The 19,944-nt window shown below is 39.8% G+C and overlaps 1 protein-coding gene across 2 annotated transcripts in view; it reads right to left on the reverse strand.

Annotated features, from left to right (window-relative positions):
• FBN1 (fibrillin 1) overlaps nt 1-19,944 on the reverse strand; it is a 216,439-nt gene that overhangs the window by 4,268 nt on the left and 192,227 nt on the right. For both annotated transcript variants that reach the window (XM_016163229.2, XM_036218301.1), the window contains exons 51-64: nt 19,733-19,882; nt 19,291-19,356; nt 18,900-19,016; nt 17,011-17,130; nt 15,518-15,640; nt 14,829-14,960; nt 12,805-12,930; nt 12,029-12,235; nt 10,312-10,437; nt 9,936-10,058; nt 6,988-7,104; nt 6,591-6,719; nt 5,721-5,840; nt 933-1,164 (exon numbers count right to left, since the gene is read on the reverse strand). In XM_016163229.2, the coding sequence (XP_016018715.1) occupies nt 933-1,164; nt 5,721-5,840; nt 6,591-6,719; nt 6,988-7,104; nt 9,936-10,058; nt 10,312-10,437; nt 12,029-12,235; nt 12,805-12,930; nt 14,829-14,960; nt 15,518-15,640; nt 17,011-17,130; nt 18,900-19,016; nt 19,291-19,356; nt 19,733-19,882 (1,888 nt within the window). The remainder of the gene's footprint in view (nt 1-932; nt 1,165-5,720; nt 5,841-6,590; nt 6,720-6,987; nt 7,105-9,935; nt 10,059-10,311; nt 10,438-12,028; nt 12,236-12,804; nt 12,931-14,828; nt 14,961-15,517; nt 15,641-17,010; nt 17,131-18,899; nt 19,017-19,290; nt 19,357-19,732; nt 19,883-19,944) is intronic.

Here is a 19,944-nt window from a genome sequence, read left to right on the forward strand (position 1 = left end):
GTTCAAGTCTAGGTAGACCTAAAATGAATCAGCTGGAGTTTGTGTCAAGAAATCAAAAACCATTAAATTAATAATTTGACAAATACATGTATGTGTATATTATGGAATATGTAACTCTGTGTGGGGTGTGTACATGTGTGTGGGGGGGGAGAGTATATGTCAATACATATATTTAATGTCTTTGTGTTCCTAATTAAAAAATTATAATTTGAGATTCTTCACAGGATATCCAAAACTAGAGAAACATCCAAGTCCAAATTAACTCAGCAGAGAAGAATATCTAAACTTCAAAGACTTACCACCAAACTTTTAAAACACAGTAAAATAAAAATAGGTCTTCCCAGCCCCAACTCTCATACATACAAATTTATTTGGAAAATGTAATAATTATTTTAACCCTCATTTTAATTCTCTTTTGGAAATTTTCAATATAAATTTAAGTTCAAAATGTAAAATATACTTTAAAACCACAAAGGACCTCATAAAAACTCATCTTTTTGATTTATCCTAATAGGAGTTTGACAAGAAGGCATTATAGGTCAAGACAGAATCCTGCTTGCCCAAGAAGAATGATGAATCAGCAATATGCAAAGAGAGCCCAGTTCTGCTATAGTCAGTCCCTGTATTTCTGGAGAAATAATCACTTTCCAACGAGATGTGAAGATCAAGAGAATAAGATAGAGAAGCCATAAGTTGAAGTATTTACAATATAGTATCATTATTTTGTTTGATGTTCTATGATTTTCCAGAAATCTAGATGTCCTTTTTCCAAATAAAAAAACCCTAAAACTTTTGCAGAGCTAACTGGATAACTCAAGAATTATGAAAAATACGGTTTTCCTCTACAAAAATAGGTCATTTTGAATTAAATATACTTGATTACGCTGTGAATGGGAGGGCCTCCAACCAGGACCACGAAGAGCAGTGCTTACCCTTGGCCTATTCGGAAGTAACCTGGTGGACAGCCACACAGGTAGCCGCCCTCAGTATTGGAACAGCCATAACTGCAGGGGGCCTGTGAAGAGCCACATTCGTTGATGTCTTGGCATCCTCCGCTGAACTGTTCGTACTGGAAGCCAGCAGGGCACATACACTTGTAGCTCCCCAGGGTGTTGTGACAGGAAGCTCCTCCACAAATGTGAGCACTGAGACATTCGTTTTCATCTGTAGGGAGAACGAGAAGACAAGGCATATGTGATATCAGCAAGAGGCTTCAACTGAGGCGCCTGGGTCAGGCCACTTGCTATTATTGGCCAGCTGGTCTTTGGCTAGGCTCTCAGGAAGGTAAGGCAGGTAGGTAGAGGTGGCTGGGATGGAGAGAGTAACAAGAGAGAAAGATATGGAGACGGTTGTGGGCTTTTGCCACGTAGCGAGCGAATGTGGGTGACAAGGTCAAATGCATCCGGCAGAGCATATTAGAGGGTGACATTCTCAGGACCAACAGACTCCAATTCTCATCAGAAGCCAAGTACGTTCTACTTGACATGCACAATCTGTGAAAAATGTGGGGCTGGTTCATAGCTAAGGTTCAGAGTTCAGGGTGGGAGGGAAGAAATCATGCAGTTCTCTGTGCAACGTGATGACTATCTCCAAAGCAAACACCAACTATATTCCTGGAGGTTGATTTCCTAGTCCTCCTTTTTCAGGATGTGTGGGGCTGGCAAGAGCTGACATCCTGCAGGAAATGTCTGCCCTACTTGGACTTCCTTTTCAAAAATCTCCAAAAGCCCCCTGGTGCTTGTCCTGGGGATGAATAGTGCCTTCTGGTATGTCTGCTCCCATCTCTGAATGGACCCTCCTTATTTAAACCAGCCTCTTCCCAGAGAGTCTGGGCTGTGTCTAAAGCTAAGTATGGTTGGAAGACATTCTTGCAAACTTCGTGAGCAATAATCCTGGAAAAGCCACAAGAGAGACAGATGCTGCAGACTGGCTACCCACAGGGATCTGCCAAGTCTGATAGTAATAAGCAGGAAAAAAATGTCTAACTTTAAAAATCAACCTGAAGGGAGGAAACCTCAAGTTTCTCATTATGTCTAATATATACTTTTTTGAAATCTCTAGTATATTTTTGTAGACCTGCCTTTGCAGTGCACGTTGAAAGCTTGCTGGTAAGACATTTCTTAATTGCTGCAGCTCGTTTTCAGTTATATGTTCATTCAAATGAAGGTAAATTGGCCTTCTCACTTAGCAAATATTTACTTCCAATGGAAGGGAGGTGGGAAGGGTAATTATCATTTGTTACATGCCTGCTATGTGACAGATGGGATACTAAGTGCTTCACATTTATTTACTTAACCTTCCTAACAATCACAGGAGGTAGGTATTACAATTCTTGTTTTAGAGATGAAGAAAGTGCAGCTCAGAAAGGCCCTCTGAGAAATCCCAGCAGCAGCAGTGGGGCACAGATGCACACTCAGGTCTGTCTGACTGCAAAAGCCATCTCCTTTCTTTTGTACCACAGTGTCTCTCAAGAGACTTGCCCTTTCTCCTTTAATTAGTTTAAACTCTCCCTTCCTTTCTTCTTTCCCTCCCTGGCTCCTTCCTTCTTTCCTGAGCGTTGTTACAGGAAGAAGGTGAGTACTTCCACAATAAGAAAGCCATTCATTGAGCTGCCTGCTCTGCTCAGCACCTAGCTCCAATTCTATTTGAGGATCCTTTATATCCAAGGACTCTTAAGTACCCACACAAGGTCACTTAGGCTCCAGAGGACAGAAATAATTAAATATGCCATTGCCCATGTTCTTTTCCCCATATTTTAAATTAGAAACAAGGTACGAGATATAGACCAATGGAGACTGTAGGCAGCAGAGAATGAATGAATGGGGAACTGGGGGTGTTTACTTTAGTGGAGAGACTATCCCTGGGCTGGATGTCTTCTCCTTTCCCTTCCACGTCCATCTCCAGACTTTCCAACTGCCCTCAGCCCTAGGATGTACATGTGTATGAAGGCTCTTCTTCTTTGTCCTGTGCTTTGGGCTGGGCTCAGCCATTTTTGTTTGTTTCCTGCTGGGACTCGACTGATAAAACCTCTGAGGCATGGGTATATGTGAGAAAAGACCTGTTAACATGGAGCTTAGATGTTTTCTGCTTTGTTCTAAGGGGCAGAAATAACCAACAGTTAGAAATTGGAGGGAGAAAAAGTTCATTCTCTATGAAAAAGACATTTCTAAGAATTAAAGTTTTCTATTTGTGGGCGGGCCTATCTTGGGAGAAAGTGAATGGCCTTCAATGTCATATCCAAGTCTAACTTGGATGACGGAAGGTTAGAAAGGATTTATATATCAGGAGTAAGGTCAGACTGGATAATCTCTAAGGTTCCATTTAACTTTGAGCATCTATCTGTGTTACTATAAATATTTATTCCAGCTGATAACTCTTCCCCTCTCCTTTCACATTCTTTTCCTATTTTATTTTACTATTTTTTTTCTCCCTGAGAATCCAATAAAGTTTAAATTAAACTTGCTTATCTGGGTTGAAGAGGTGGGGTAGAGTGGAGCATGAATTAAGATAAGAAATTGGCAAATGTTCAATGCTTTCAATGCTTACAGCTTTAAAATGCTCTGTCCACTCACCCCTCCCCTTTTTTTTTTATCAATATACAAACACCACAATTTGTTTAACATGTTTTGCACCTTTCCTAACCATTTTCATCCTGTGCACCCTGGACCAAGTGGCTCCACAAGGAATTTTTCTACGCTCCAAAATCTTTGTTTTATTCTTTCAGTTGGTGCTTATTTTGGTGAGAGTTTTGTTCTTTTATAAAAAGAGACAATTCTAATTTTATTGAAACAATCTTAGAGCAACCTAAAAATACACCTTAAAAGCAAATTGAAACCTACCCACTCTGTCCTCTAAAATCAAAGGTTCTGACCTTTGGCTCACATAAGTGTGTGTTAGTTATGGCATTAAGGGAGAACCATTAGAATTCCCAAATGTAGGAGGGGCTTTCTTTTACTAATTTTCTCTAGGTCAAAAAGCATCAACTCCAACCACAAGCTGGAAGTTTGATATTTCTTAGAAAGCAATAAATCCAGTGGCCCCTGACCACCAATCCATCCATCTTCTGAGCGTGAACTTCAGGCTGCCTTGGGGTAAGGATCCAGGCAGCGCTGGCCCATGAAATTAGCTCTGCTCTGCATGGCTCTGGGGAAGCCATTCTGGCTGAAGGCAACGTTCATTCTGATTAACTATAATCCTCAAGAATTATGAGCCCAGTTTGGACTAGTGTATTTTAGGCATCAAAATTTCCCAAGCCTTTTCTTGTTTCTTAATTGACTTATTCTTCTGTAACTACCAACCAGGAGATGATCTTCCTGGGGCCAAAGTATAATCTCTGGGTAACTAAGGCATGACCTGGCCATCTCTACTATCCCCAGATTGAAGGTAGAGATGGATGTTAAGCTCAGAAGTGGTAAACTCATCTCTCTTATTCTTTTCCCCACGGCTTTAATTTCATCCAAGGAACCTACATTTTAAGGGCAGATGGGCCTATATACTGGGTATTGAATCAACAAAGTTCACTCCAAAAGTTCTGCAGACAGTGTCAGAAACTGATGATTAAAATCCCAGATGTCCCTGAGCTGATAATTAACAAAATCATTTTTTTTTTTTTTATTAAAACCAGGCAGCTGGTCAGCAAGATGTGCAGTCTAAACTCTTCTAGCAAGGGGATCATTTTAGCCAACCCCACTCACTTCTCCAAAACTGTGTCTTGTAAGGAATCAAACCAAATGAGTAAGACATAATTCTGATGAATGAAAACCCAACAAATGTGTCTTCATTTGGAGCAAAGCAAAGCATCACAAGGCAAAGTGGCCCCACAGGAAGCAGAAATTCTCTGTGTCTTTGCTAAGGAGGGCTTTGTATTCAAGAGTGTGGCAACTAGGACAGGTCACCCAAGCATCACGCTTGCAGTGGAGCTTGGTAGATACTTTCTGAATGAAGAAACAAGCAATTGTGAACCTTGAGAGGCAGCCCTAAATCAAGAAGTTATGAGCCTTGGGTTCTAGTTCTAGGCATGTCACAAAAGAACCAATAAGGACAAGATTACCTTTTTTCCCTGGGCTTCTAGGTCCTCAGTAGTAAAACAAAGAGCTTGGGCTGCTAAATGGATCTGGGGTCTCTCTAAACTTGCAAAGTTAGGATTCTCTGATGCATATTAAGAGTTATTTTCCCATGACATTGTGGAATCAAGATTGACATAATTCCAATTTAATGTGAGTCTTAATTTTCAAAAGAATTTAGCAATCTTGAAAAAGCTTGCTGTGTCTCCTGCTTGGCCCTCTGTCTCAAAGATGTGTAGAGCTAAATGGAACCACTTCTGCATCTTCAAGCCAAAAGTCACTCATAATATCCTCTAGTGGCCTGTTATTTTTCAGTCTTAAGAAGGATTTTGTTAGTCCCTGATGTGAACAGAAGTCAGGTGTGGGCCAATGACTAGCAATGTGATAGAAGGTCAGGGGGATACTGGGAGTCAATAAATTGACTTTAAAAGAAGTTCATTTCAAATGGCCTCAAAATGCCTTCTACCATTATGTTTTTCTTAATTTGCTATTTTGTAAAAGCTAAGACTTTCCTCTGGTTTCAATCAAATTAGGGCAATTTTAATTGAGTGCTTGTTGCTTCAGTGACAAGTTAAAGTTTTTGGAAAGAAAAAAGCAGCATGTGGACTCATAGGAGCTTGTAGCAATTCATCTTGTTCACAAGGAAAAACTACTTGCCAACACACTGGTTCCACTGGTAATGCTGGAGATAGCCCTGGGGGCAGCTGCACCTGTAGCCCCCGATGATGTTCTGGCAGCCATGCTGGCAGCGATGGTTTCCTTCACACTCATCCACATCTGAAAAAGAAGGCAGAGTCACCTTTAAGCCACATCACCACTTGTCTCAGACGTACCCTCCAAAGCCACATTTATATGCATGCTAAAGTGAAAGGCAATTTTCATAAGAAATCTGACCCCTAAACAATTATTCCACCACCCCAACCCTTAAGGATATCTACTCTGAAGGTTATGATAAGTCCAAGGAGAAAAACATTCAGATATCTCTGGTAAAGTCTACAAATAAAAATGATGAAGAGAGAACTGCAAAGCACAAGAGTGCTCCTGTGGGTTAGCTGTGTAAATTATTTGTATTTGCTTATTTGTGCCAGAATTAGAAACCCCAAAATATCAAGACAATAAAAAATCCTAAAAAAATAATTTAAACTTTTACTTATATATTATCAGAAGTTATTCCTCATATTTAATCCACATCGAGGGAATCCTTTTATTACTCTAAATTCAATAACTAGAAAATTAATGAATCAAATTCAGGAATCTAGCTATTTTTCTTGACTAGGTCATTATTAATAACTGAGCAGAAAAAGCCTGATATACCTAGGAAAGGCAGGTGTTGTAGACAATTAAGCATGAGACAAAAAGTGACTATCTAAGGTATGGGACCTGTGCAAAACAGGCAAAACATTTCCTCCCTTCAGTTGGGTGTCCTGCCTGTGCTCAGTTCTGAGAGCTCGTGGAGGATGATAATGAAGCTATAGACAGTCACACAGGCCACTTCACAAGGAACTACCAGCTGAGCCCCCTACTCACCTTCACAGCTGGCGCCACTCTGATCCAGTGAGAATCCCCGCTGACATTCACAGGTGAAGCTTCCAGGAGTATTCTGGCAAATGCCCTTAGACCCGCACAGGTTGATGTCAGAGGTACATTCATTGTTATCTATAAGGGACAGTGGGGGTAAAGAGGGGTTAAAATTCCCTGAAGCTCTCTTCATATTGTTTAAAAGGAAGAGAGAGGAATGATTTGCTTAGAAAAAAACAAATAAGGCCAATAACTTTTCACATATATGTGTGCACATGCACACACACACATACATGTACTCCTATTTTTTTGAGTTTTTGACTTCTTATTCCAATAGCAGAACTAGCAAACAATCCGTTAAAGGACTAGCTACATCCCGTATAGGTTTTTTCCCTCTCCCACTTACCAATGCAGGCTGTGTGGTGCTGGGTAAATCCAGGAGGGCATTTACATGTGAAACTGCCAATGGTGTTAACACACAGGAACTGGCAGTTGTGCTGCTTAGTTGCACACTCATCAAGATCTATAAGAAAATGGAAGATGGAGTCAAGCTGACAGGTACCTAGAAGCCGCCCTAGGAAGCAGTTGTTTTCATTTCTATACCTCAAATGACCCTGAGACACAGCAAGTGGCTAGGAGAAACCCAGGAGATCAGGGTTTGAAAGATAAGTGTGATGTTGATTTAGATTAAAAAGTGTAGCTCTTTGAGGCATCCAAGGAAAACCCAATTTCCTTTAGTTAGAGGAATGTAGGAATTCCGCAACAAAAAATTTCAGTTAAATTATAAAATGAAGTAAAAGACTGAGGATTCTTAAAAATTCCAGAGAAAAGATCTATTCGAGTTGAAATATAAAAAGAAATGTCGAGGCTGGAAATTAGTTCACATAGTTCTTTTCTGTTTGCTGTTTTTATTCTGCTCAAATGAGATGATCAACCAAACCAAAACAAACAAAACTGACTTCTGTGTTTAGAGATTCTCGCTTGGATAAAACAAAGTTGAGCAATTAAGAATCAAAAAAAGAAAAGGAAAAAAAATCTCATTCTATTAAGCTAATAGCACTTTTAAAAACCGCCTACAGTATTTATCCAACATTTTCTCCCATATAATAAATAAAATCTTTCACTTTGACCAGGCCTCTTTACTCATTGCTGGAACTTCAAGGCTCATTCTCAACTCCATCGCTATGAATAACATCAAGAGATATAAAGTAGGTTCTAGCTTTCAGTAGAATTTTAATTTTAAAACATCGTGGTGAATTCAGGACCCTCCATTTTTCCTTCCTTCCTTCCTTCCTTCCTTCCTTCCTTCCTTCCTTCCTTCCTTCCTTCCTTCCTCCCCCCCACTTTTCCTCACCCCCTTTCCTATAGTCTTATCACTGCACACAGAGCTGTGCTTGGAGTGACAGACCAGTGCCAGTTCCTGGCTAGAGTAGTACCTGTAGTGGACTTAAATGGAAAGAACTGAAAGAATATTTCTCCCAGTACTGACTTCTCTTAAAATGGAGCCAGTCTTGCACTCTTTCCCCACTGGGGGGTTGCTGTTTCTGCTTTTCTGGTTTCTGCGTTATTGACAGTTATATGCCTCCAGTCAACAGGGTGGCCTCCCCTCTCTATGGCCCAAAGGGCCTTGCTAGAGCACCATTCCACGCTTGCTAAAGCTCACCTGGAAACAGGTGAGGGAGAAAACTCAGTGACTTCTTACAACACTATTATATAATTATGACACATTCAGAATAGCAGCACTCGCTGTATTCAACTACATGAATGTCTTTCCTCTCCTTCTCTCCTCATATTTGGTTTTTACCCAGCTGTCGGAATGAAGTGCTGGTCCCACATTTCCTCGGAGGTCAACCTTCTAGCCTCTTTTCTCTCAGTAGTCAATGTAACTACATCACTTATTTTGCTTTTTAGTTATATGTGCCAACTATGTGTAAGAATTTAGATCTCATGGGAAAAACAGAAGAAAGGGACTTATTTTGTAAGTGGATCTGTAAAAATCATATAGCTACGTTTTGCATTCCTAAAACCATAAAGAAAGTGTCACTGATGCTTTTAATACTTTGTGAAAGAACATAATTACTACTATACATTTAATTTTCATTTTTGTCTCTTAATTGCTAGAAATTTTTGAGGATTTTCTGCCCCACTCCCCGATTAGAAAGGTGCTATAAATTTGTTTTGCTTGATACAGAGAGAAAAATTTCCCCTTGAATATGGTTCTTCATTTATATGAATAAGTTTACGGCCTGGAGTTGTGGCCTCACACTGCCCAGGAGTCACTGAACCACAGATGCAGAATAAGTTCTGTGTTTGAGAGGAACAAAGCTATGGATAATTCTTCATTTAAGATAAAAGTATTGAGTAGGTCTCTCAATTTCCTCTCCTCAAATAATAGGATTATATAAAATTTCTGCTGCACAGGAACACTTCAGGCCACTGTCCATGGAATCATCCTGTATGACCAGCCTCTTAGCTCTCCTCCTTCCTGTAGACACAGGGAAGTGGCTGGAGGCCCTCCTTCTCTCTGCTCTCTACTTCCACTGCATCCTACCATTTAATTTTCTTCACTTCCTTTTATTTCCTTCAAGGCTTCATGGCAGAATGCACTAACTCTTGCTCTGTCATCTGGTCTACCTTCTCCGAACTCTTCATTTTTCAAATCATCCTTAAGCATGACTCACTTGCACTATTCATTCAATATATGAAGTTCTTATTGTTGAGGTAGATGTTTACAAGGGTGAATTTACACCAACAGAAATTTGCAAAAGATAACTTCTGGTTGATGAGGGATTTCTGCATAGCCTTGTGCTGTTTCTTAATTCTTTGTGATATTTATATCTTAGATAAGCTTTTAGAGGGCAGGGATGGCCCTATTTTGCAGAACAAAAGCTTAGACAAAGTGCTTACTTCATTAGGTACAATGTTCTCTAGGATCATGGCACTAATTAGTCTGAGGCTGGACTCTGCTGAAGACTTAGGCTATATAGTTGTTGAATAGACTGACTACATAAATGCAACAGACAGAAGGCGAAATGGAGGTAATCAATTAGGAATCTACCCTCCTGAAGCTTGTAGAACTGCTCCTGCTCTCTCTGACACTTGCAGGAATAGCCCCCATGAATGCCCATAGAGCAGGCAGTGAGAATGGCTGCTGCCACTGGCATTCTGCCATCTCCCTTACCTCAGCCCCCTGCCTCCAGCACAGAGAAGCCCCGTGGAGGCACTAACCACAGGGAAGCACCTCTTCCCTGTAGAGATGGTCTTTGAGCTTGCCTATGGATTCCTCGAAGGCACAAGAGATGCAAACTTGTGCCCAGGAAGTAGGTGAGTGGATGAAGGCACATTCTACTTTACCTTTGCAGCTCCTTCCATCGTCCTGCAGAATGTAGCCCTTCGGGCATGAACACTGGTAACTCCCTTCTGTGTTTTTGCAGATAAAATTGCAGGGTTTGGGAGCCTGGTTGCACTCATTCAGATCTATGATCAAAGAGATACAGTGTGACTGCTCATCTAAAAAGATACCTAAACATTCAATATCCATGAGGTCTAACAAAGAATTTTAGTTTTGAGAAAAGAAAAAGTAAACTCTATGTAGTCTTCAATTATTGCCTTATGTTTTCCTATGACATTACACAGGCTTTTTAGAGTTTTTTAGTTTGAGAATATTTTTTTTTTCGCCATAATCTACAATTTCCACTCGGAAGTAAACCATCAGAAACAGAATACTTACCCACACAAGCAGTCCCAGTTATATCTGGAGTGTAGCCAGTTTTACAAATGCAATGATATGATCCTCTGTCATTGACACATTCTCCATTTCGGCAAACATCATGAATAACCTTGCACTCATCAATATCTACAATTTAGTAAATAGAAATTAATATAGGAAAAACATTATTAAATAGACAATGTTAGCAGGTAGGGGTCACTTCAGTGTAAAACTAATAAACTATGTTACTATATTATGGACCTGAGAAATTAAACCAAAGGGATAATGGCATAATCTTACATGTAATGGTAACTATATCGAAAGGCAAAGAACAACTTTATCAGACTACAGTGGTAAACTAATTAGGCTAGGGGAAAACTTTGAAAATAATTGCTCTTCTAAGTTTATACTGTTTTTCTCCTTGGGGTCCATAGACCAACCCTTTCATCTAGACATATTTAGCTCCTTGCACCATCTGATGTCAAGCTTGCCTCTTGCTGACTGACATCCCATAAATGAATCAATGGATTCTTTTGACAAGAAAATCCTATTTTTTTAAAATATTGCATGTGTAAAATAAAATTCATAATATTGGAGAAATTGGACCAAACTTCACCTCTTCACTCAGGGTGGCACCAGGGCTCTGGGGTAGATTACTGCGCTAGATTTTTTCAGTTTGCTAAAGAAGAGAGACCCTTATTCACTTCTCCACAAAGGGAGAAATGTTTGGTCAATATGCACTGTTGAGCATTAAAGCCACTGTCCTCCCCTTCTTGACCCATCTATCTCCTTACTGCTCAGTGGGGTGCCAAAACCAAGTGAGTTCTTAGCCTTTGATTGCCAAATAATCATTTTATACTAACAGTTGATATTTTTCCTGATTTTTTTCAAGTTTACTCTGAAATGAAATTTACCATACTCTCAGTGTTCTCAAGAAATGAGTCTTTTCCACCATCTCATTTTCAAATCCTCCAAAGAAGCATAAATTTATCTGGCCCCCTCCCCATCTAATCTATCTAGTTCTTTTACCACATCCAGTTCTGTTATTCTACCTTTAGCCACATCTTTCTAATATGAGCACAAATCCTACTTAATCTTCTTCTTCCACTGCCTCTTCCAATTCCCTCCCAAGAAACTCAAAATGTCTCTCTCTTTCACAAAACTAAAAACAATTGCAGTTACTGTTCCTATTCCTGGAAGTCTTCTTCAGAGTTGCCTCAGACACCTTGACGGCCTCCTCATTCTTCCCAAGTTAAAGAAACTTGTGTTTTTCCAGAGGCAATGGTGTTATCTGAATATCAGTACTGTTTACATTTCTTTCATGTGGACTATTTCAGTAAATTTCAAAAGTTAAAGTACATAGTGCTGTACTTGTTTAAGAATTCAGTGATCATTTCTTTCAAGGTTTATCTAAAAATTATATTCTGAGTAACCAACAACACTTATAACAAACTTCTGTTTAAAAAGTTGAGAACTACTCATAATTCAGAGGCAGAGACCCAAGCACACACAACTTAACCAGGTGGATCAAGGACACTTTGGCAACATGGCGTTGAATGTCTAAAACACCATAATGAAGAATTTTTGTCGACCTCAAGTATGCAATTCAGCCTACGTCCATATTGTAGATTCCATATTCTCATCTGTTTTTCATAAGACAAACAAATTCCCTGCAAATATTTTTGGACTGAATGAAGTACCTGCTCCATTGGTCATAAATCAGAACAAAATGAAGTACCTGCTCCATTGGTCATAAATCCTCGGCCATGGGGGCAGAGTTTTTTGAAAGCCACAGTACCCTGGAAAGGGCAGATTTCACAGTGGGGACCCCAGCCTCTTCCTCCGTCACAGCAGCACTCAGACTTGGTGACAGGGTTCCTGTTGCTCGAGCCGATCTGACACATGTTTTGGAGTACCTCGGTGAAGCAGTACCCTTCCCGGTTGTCTGGAAGGGACGTTACAGTGAAAAGAGGATTTTAGGATATTTTATGAGTATAGCAAGGTATCAAAAATTTGGTCAGATACGAAACCCAAAAGGATGTAACACTTTACCCTGGGTGAGAAGGAGCGAGAAGGAAAAGCTGGAAACTGCAGTAAGGGAGAAAAGATGTCATCTGAGGGAGCAAATAAGAAATTCAGTAAGTAGGCAGAAAGGCATTGGTTCAGACAAGGTTACAACTCTATCTGTGCCCAGAAATATGTGGGAATGGTCATGCTAGAGAGGGAGAAGCAGAGAAACTTATGGAAACATCCTGAGCACCAAGGGTTTAAAAAGGCAGCTGAGAAAGAAATTCCAAACAAGTGATTCAGTGATACAATTAGCAAAGGAAGAATTTATCTACAGGGTGGTGCTAAACCCAATGGACAATCAGTCATCGAGTCATCTTCAAAAAATGAACATTTTTAACCTTTCTTCAAATTTTGACAATCTCAAATTATTTCAAATAAGAGAACTGGGTATCAAGCATCCCAGTGTGGAGGCTGGAGTTATAAAAGCATCCTGTCTGTACTCACCAAGGCACTCATCCTGGGCGGGGCTGGCTGTGAACCCGTCATTGCACTCACAGGTGTAGCTCCCCAGGGTGTTGAGGCAGCGCCCATTCTCGCAGATCCCTGGCTTGGTCTGACATTCATTCTCATCTATACAGTTTCATCGAAGCACCAAAAACAAGAGGAGTCATCTGACCACATTGTACAAAGATGGATTCTTTCTTTTCTAAAATTTAGTTTGTGAATAGGAAACCTGTTCATATGGTTCCCAATTCAAAAGGTACAAAAGCATGTTCAGCAAAAGCCCCCTTTCTCCCTTATCCCCCAGCCACCAAACTCCCCTTCAGAAAGGCAACAGAACTACTGCCAGTTTCTAATGAATCTTTCTGGAGTTGAATTATTCACATACAAGCAAATACATACATATGTGTGTGCACCTTTTAAAAACATAATTGATAGCCCTTTTATATACTTAAACAAAAATGACAGCATTTTATGTATACTTACATTTTTTCACTTAATAAAATTTAAAACTTTCCATATATGTTCATACAAAGGATTCCCAAAAGATTATTTCAAGTGAAGGAAAACTAAATTTAAGATCAAGGTATCACAGAAATTTTACAATATTTCATCAGAATAATATCTGCGATAGTTTTGACCTGAGGGAGTTTGTCTCGCCTGATCTTCCGATTCAGTATTGATTATGCTCGTTGTAGTACTTCAACGATATTATTAAGAAATAATAAATAAGTCTTTCAGGGTAAAAAGAAGCATTAAAATAGCTGGAGATTCTTAGAAGTATCTGATGATTACTTAGATCATAAATAATTTGTCTTTGTGGATCCCATTGAAAATAGTTTCAAATCTTTGAGGCAGAAATTTCATTAAGGGAGAAGAGAGTTGAAGAATGAGCTCTAAAGAGTGTTGAAAATAGGTTAAAAATCCCAAAGCCCAGGCCAATTAAGTCAGAATATCTGGGGTGAAACCTGAGGTCTCCAAGCAATTCCAATATGCAGCTGAGGTTCAGAACCACAGATCCTAGAAGACCCAGCGTGTGATCATTAATCCACATGCATTTTTTATGCTTTTAAAGACTGCTCTTTAATTACTGTTTTATTCTGTATCTTACAGAGTAAGGGGAACAGTGAGGTTCTTAAGCTTCTTGACTGACCACATAAAATATATGTTTTCTAATGTCATTGATCGATTACTTAAAAGGACAAGGATGCCTGTGGGAATTTTCTAATAATTTTCTCCTGTATTTATGGTCTAAAGCAGAGGTCAGGAAACTTCTTCTGTAATAGTAATATCATAGTATTTATATAGTAAATCTTTATGTAGTAAATCTTTTAGGCTTTGCAGGCTATGTGGCCTTGGTTGCAACTATTCTATTCCATTCTGCCATTGCGGCATGAAAACAGCCATGGACAATAGGTAAATGACTGGTTATGGCTATATTCCCATACAACTCTATTTACACGACAGGTGGTGGGCTGGCAGGCTGGATTTGGCCCTCAGGCTGTGGTTTGCCAACTCCTGGTCTAAGCTGTGGTTTTCAAGGCCAGAGCCACATTAGAATAAAATACCACTGCCCAGCCCCACTCTAGACAAGACTAGATTCTCTGGAGGTAGATCCAACTGGTTTAGTGGTGTTCTTCATTCACAGAGACCTGGCATAAGTACTCAATGTCAGGGTGCTAGTAACAAAGCTAGGTCAATAGGGAGGCATTCCAATGTGGTGGAGAAAACTGACCCCACAACAACAGTGGAGTAGAAAAAAGTGAAGGAAGCACATAGAGAAAACATCTGAAGTTCTAATCCTGGCAGCAAAAGGGGCTGAGAAAATACGCGAAGCCCCGTTCGGAGGGAATGACAGTGCTCATGGAATTCATAGATAATCAAGAGGCAAGGAGACCACCACAGAAAGTCATAACATGAGGGAAAATGGCTCTGGCCGAGAAGAACACAGCGCCCATAAGGGTTCAGAGCCATTGTCCTGTGTCACTGCCAACAGTCAAAGCTCCTTCCCCAGAGATTTTTCTTACCTACACAGCTTTCTCCGTCAGGTCTCCGCTGATACCCAGGTCCACAGATGCATATATACGTGCCAATGAGGTTCTTGCATTCCATTTGTTTTTCAGCACAGTCATGTTTCCCCTCTTGACACTCATCCTCATCTGGAAAGAACGTGTAACCACAAATTTATAAAAGAAGCTGCATTCATTTCCTGCCTTTTGAACAGAAAATGGCATTAAGTAACCTATGTCCTTTTGTGTTGCTGGGTGCTGGCCTCCTAGGAATGAGAAGGAGTCTTCTGATCACCTTTGAACTTGATGACAAAATTGTTCCCTAACTAACTAAGCAGGAAGTACGATTTCAAATTCTTTTTGATGAATTAGATATCTCTGTCTCAATCGCTTTGTATTGAACCTCTGGAATGAGGGGAAATGTCTTCTTTTCTTTCTATCTGTACATTTACAGAATGGCTAGCATGCAATGCAGAGTGAACTAACTGAAAAGGAGCTACAGTGCAGCCCTCGACTCAGCTTGATAACGCTTCAAGCTACGATTTATGAGGAAAGGTAGCACCGACATCCCTCATAATGTCCATGGACTACAGAAGTGTTGCCCCATTCCCAGCCCTCCTCTTATTAGAAGCTTTGGAGGGACATCTCCAGTCATAGACAGTGTTAGAGATCCCTGGCTTTGAAGACCTTGAACGTGGATGTCTCACCTTTGCACATCCGTCTGTCTTCTCTCAGAACATACCCAGCAGGACATTTGCATTCATATGATCCATAAGTGTTTACACATCGGAAAGCACAGAGCAGAGGATTCTGGGCACACTCATTTATATCTGCAGCAGAAGGTAGTGAGAAAACAATGAATCATGGCCACAAACCAAAAAATCCTGGAAATCTACTTTTGCCAAAAGTTGAAATGCTTCATTCTTATAAACATGGACGAACCATGCAGTCTCTGCTTTTCAGGGACTTAAAAAATGAGTTTGTTATTTTATAATTGGTATACGTAGGGTGAGCATGCATCCTGAATTCTCCCAGCACAGGCCCAGTTTATGCTTGTTGTTCTTGTGTAATAATAAATGGTTATTTATATAAAAGTGGCTCCTGTGAAATAATTGTGATTCTTATACCTAAATAGTGTTCTGAATTATTTTACACTTACAGAGGTACTTGGTTCACACTGATGCCCAGGTGAGAGCCATAAATAAATGGGAATGACTTTTCCATTAGTAGGTCAAAGTAATTTCTGTAGATTTCATAGTTTGAAACTATCAGACTGTGCTTTGAAAAAGCAGGATTAAAACAGACCATCTCGATTATCATTCTTCTTAAGGCCACTGATGCTGACGGAGAACACTGGTGAGGTCCCAAATCACGATTTAGTCACAGCTTTTAAAGACTCACCAACAACTTTGACCATGGGTATCAATGGGTCACATCTCTAATGAAGAGCTTGCTTTAATACCAACTTTACCTTCTACCTTCACCTCCACTTCATCATTTTCTTAGACCAGTGGTTCTCATCTTGGTAATGCATTAAGAGCTGCCTGGAGGGCCACTGAGCCCTATTCTTAGAGTTGCTGATTCAGGAGATCTGGGGTGAGGCCTGAAAATCTGCATTTCTAACAAGTTTGCAGGTGATGCTGATGTGGCTGGCCCAGGTCCCACCCCTTGAAACTCAGTGTTCTAGACACTTCCTCCCTTTTCTTTCTTTCCAAATACATCCTTTCAGGGATACTGACAGATGCCTACAATGTACAGGCAGCCTTTTTTGCTGTGATGGTTGCAGGACGTTGGTGGTCATCTCAGTGTGCAGAAGTTTCTGCAGGAAAGGAAAGAAAAAGAAGAGAAGAAAAAGAAAGGGAGCATGGGAGACAAAAATGAAAAAAGAAGGAGGAAATAGGAAATAAGAAAGTAGGTAGTAAACAAGACAGGAGCGGTATCTAAATATTAGTAGTAGAGAGATACCACCAAGAACTCTGTGTGATCTGCAGTGTAACTTATGCCTTGAGCCACCTACATCTTTTTCAGATACTCCCTGCAGAAGGGAGGCTAAACAAAGAAGAAATGATGGAATGGCCCATCAGGCCCAGATGTTCTTTATTCCATGCACCCTGAGTGGTACTTAATATTAAGAACTATAATCGACCAAATGTTATCCTCATGAACATGTGAACAACTATACTGTGTTTAAGAGGCTTACCTTCACAAGTCATCATTGGACCAGGCTCAAATCCCTCCTCACAAGTACATTCAAAACCTCCAATCACATTCTTGCAGGTTCCATTTCCACAAGGGTTGCCCACAGAACATTCATCAGTATCTGCAAGTGACCAGAAGTATATTCACAACGCAATGAATTGGGAGAAAATGGGCTTGGACTCAGATAATCCCTTTCATTCTATCAGAGTACTTTCATCTGTAATGTATTGTTTTATTCTCATTCTGTCCTTGTAAGAAAGGAGTGCAAGTGTCTTATTGCCACAGGTTTGTAGCTGTGAAATTTGACTTGCTAAGTAGCAGTGACAATGACAGTACCTGAGCTTCTAGCTCTTATAGTGCTCTTCTCCATGAGTTTCTCCAGCCTCCCATATTATAAGGAAGTAAATCTTCTACTGGGAATAGATGCTCAAAGGGTTAAAACAATGCTTCTATCACAAGTCAAAAGTTTTCACTTATTTACAGCTAGAAATACATTTCCAGTTTGGCCTTACATTACATCACTCTCCAAGAAGCCTTAAACATGATGGATTTTTGCCAGATATAAAATAGAAGACTAAACTTACGCAAAATAAGAGACCAGAGGTTAAGCAAAATTAATACACTGTATAAAATAAAGATTCAAGTAGATTTTGTTGATTCTGTTGAAACCAGATGGTTTACATTAAGCAGAAGAAAGGCTAGACAGAAATATGTTTAGGGTATGATCTCTCTAAATAACTGTGGAGAGAGAACAAGTTCTATGAAGGGGGCCTAAAAAATATTTATGCCTCCTAACTATCCACCTAGAATCCACATTATGAAACAATTCTTGGGGGGAATGTCTTCTTTTGGGAAAAAAGCTTGAGAAATAACATTGTATTTTAGCTATTAGGGCACAGAAAAATAATGGACAAGCTCTCTATGATCAAGGGTTCTATCTTATGTTGGGTTCTGAAGTCAGAAAGTGAAGACAAGAAAATATGGTAGAGAGACCCTGGGTGAGGAGGCTCATTTCTCATGTACATAAGAGAACTAACCGAAGATTTCAAAGAGAACACATTGACAAGTTTGCTTTTGTTCTGCTATAAAATTGCATTTCACTGCCAAGAATATTATATCTCCTTCAAGTTAATAAAAATCATAATATCATTGATTTTTAGAATCTACAAGGTAATAAGAAATAATTTAGTCCGTCTGCATATTACATTGTAAGAGCTAGAAAAGCTAAAGAACTTGCTTAAGCTCCCCAAGCCATCACTGCAGCTGAAATCTTCATGCCCCGATTCCTTGTATGGAAAGAACACTTTCTAATGTACACAGACAAACCTTAGTATTTATGCCATTATTAATTCAGGTTTGGATTTCTTAGATAAATAGACATAATATTTGGATTCGATGCGGAGTTAGTGTGGATCAAGAGGTCAAAGGTCAGCTATAGAACTCATTCTTTGAAATTTTGATAAGAAGGTTAAAACGAGAAATTATACTAGGGATATGGCATTTCATATTACTAAGTATGTAAAATCTGGATAAATTTTGTATTTTACATATTGAGAGAATAAGATTATGACCACTAATTTTTTTTTAATTCTTCATAAGACCTTCATTATAATATTGTCCTTTCTACTATCTCTTCAAATATGTCCAGTGTCTGTCTTCCCCATGAGAATACAAGGACCATGAAAGGAAGGACTGTGTTGGCTTGGTTCACTGCTGCAGCCACAGCAGTGCTTGGTACAAAGTGGGGACTCAGCTAGCATTGCTAGATGAAGGATATGTGAATAAATAAAACTTGTTTCTGTCCCATCTTGGTACTTCCTCATGTCAACACTATATAGCTTAATTTCTAATTTGTAAAATCCCGGTGGAAGAAACTGATTGACTACTTACCCACACATTCATTCCCTTGTAGAATGTAACCGAAGGGACACTCGCAGCGATAGGAGCCATCTGTATTGATGCACTGCCCATGTTTACAAACATCGGGTTCTTTGCACTCATCCATATCTTAAGCAAAACAGAAAAAAATAATGAATAACAAGGGTTTTGTTTTAAAACAAAGGTAAATTATGATCACTTTAGTGTCTAATCAATGAAATATCTATTACGAAACAATCTCGTAAATACAGTACAATAATACAATTGGTATTGAAATGAAAAGACATAAAGTAGAGTTAATTTTTCAAGATGATATAGAGAAATAAGAACAATTGGAAAAGGGCAAGAGAGAGGCTGATTGAGCATACTAAGAAATGCTGGGAATCCAGCACAGGCCACTCACCAACTGCTGAATCGTCAGGTCCCACAATGATCCCACTTCCATACGGACAGATCTGACGGAAAGCCTCTGTAGTGGAGAGGCACCTTGTTAATCAACAGGCCAGAGGCAATTACTACAAACTCCTCCCCAAGCACTGTGTGGTGATCAAACTGCCGCATGCTGCACATACTGGGAAATGCTGTACAATAGGAGCCCAGAAACTGGAGACAGCTAACAAGATCCCAGAGCTGGTGTGCCTACTACTTGGACAGCTCCGATTCATAACACAGTTCAGAAGAAAACAGCTACATAGAACCCGAGATAAAATAGTTTAATAAACATTTTAGTTAGACTTACGATGAAATGAAATTGTCTTATTTACTTGAAGGCCTTACAGTCTTACTTATTTCATGGCCAGTGCACACCTTGAACAGCCCCAAAGAAATGCAGATGGTAGACATACCATCGGGTTCAGTGGGGCACAGCTCGCAGGGGTCTCCCCAGCCTTCTCCCTTCAAGGCACAGCAGCATTCCTGTTTGGAGTGATTTCTGGATTTGGGTGATGAACACTTTCCTCCTTCAAACTTTGCATAACAGTAGCTCATTCGCAAATCTGCAGTATAAATTCAAGAGACCCTTGAGTGGCTTTCTTATGAAATCATTATAGTGTAATAG

This window comes from Rousettus aegyptiacus, unplaced genomic scaffold (assembly GCF_014176215.1).
Source record: "Rousettus aegyptiacus isolate mRouAeg1 unplaced genomic scaffold, mRouAeg1.p scaffold_m13_p_3, whole genome shotgun sequence".
NCBI classification, from domain to species: Eukaryota; Metazoa; Chordata; class Mammalia; order Chiroptera; family Pteropodidae; genus Rousettus; species Rousettus aegyptiacus.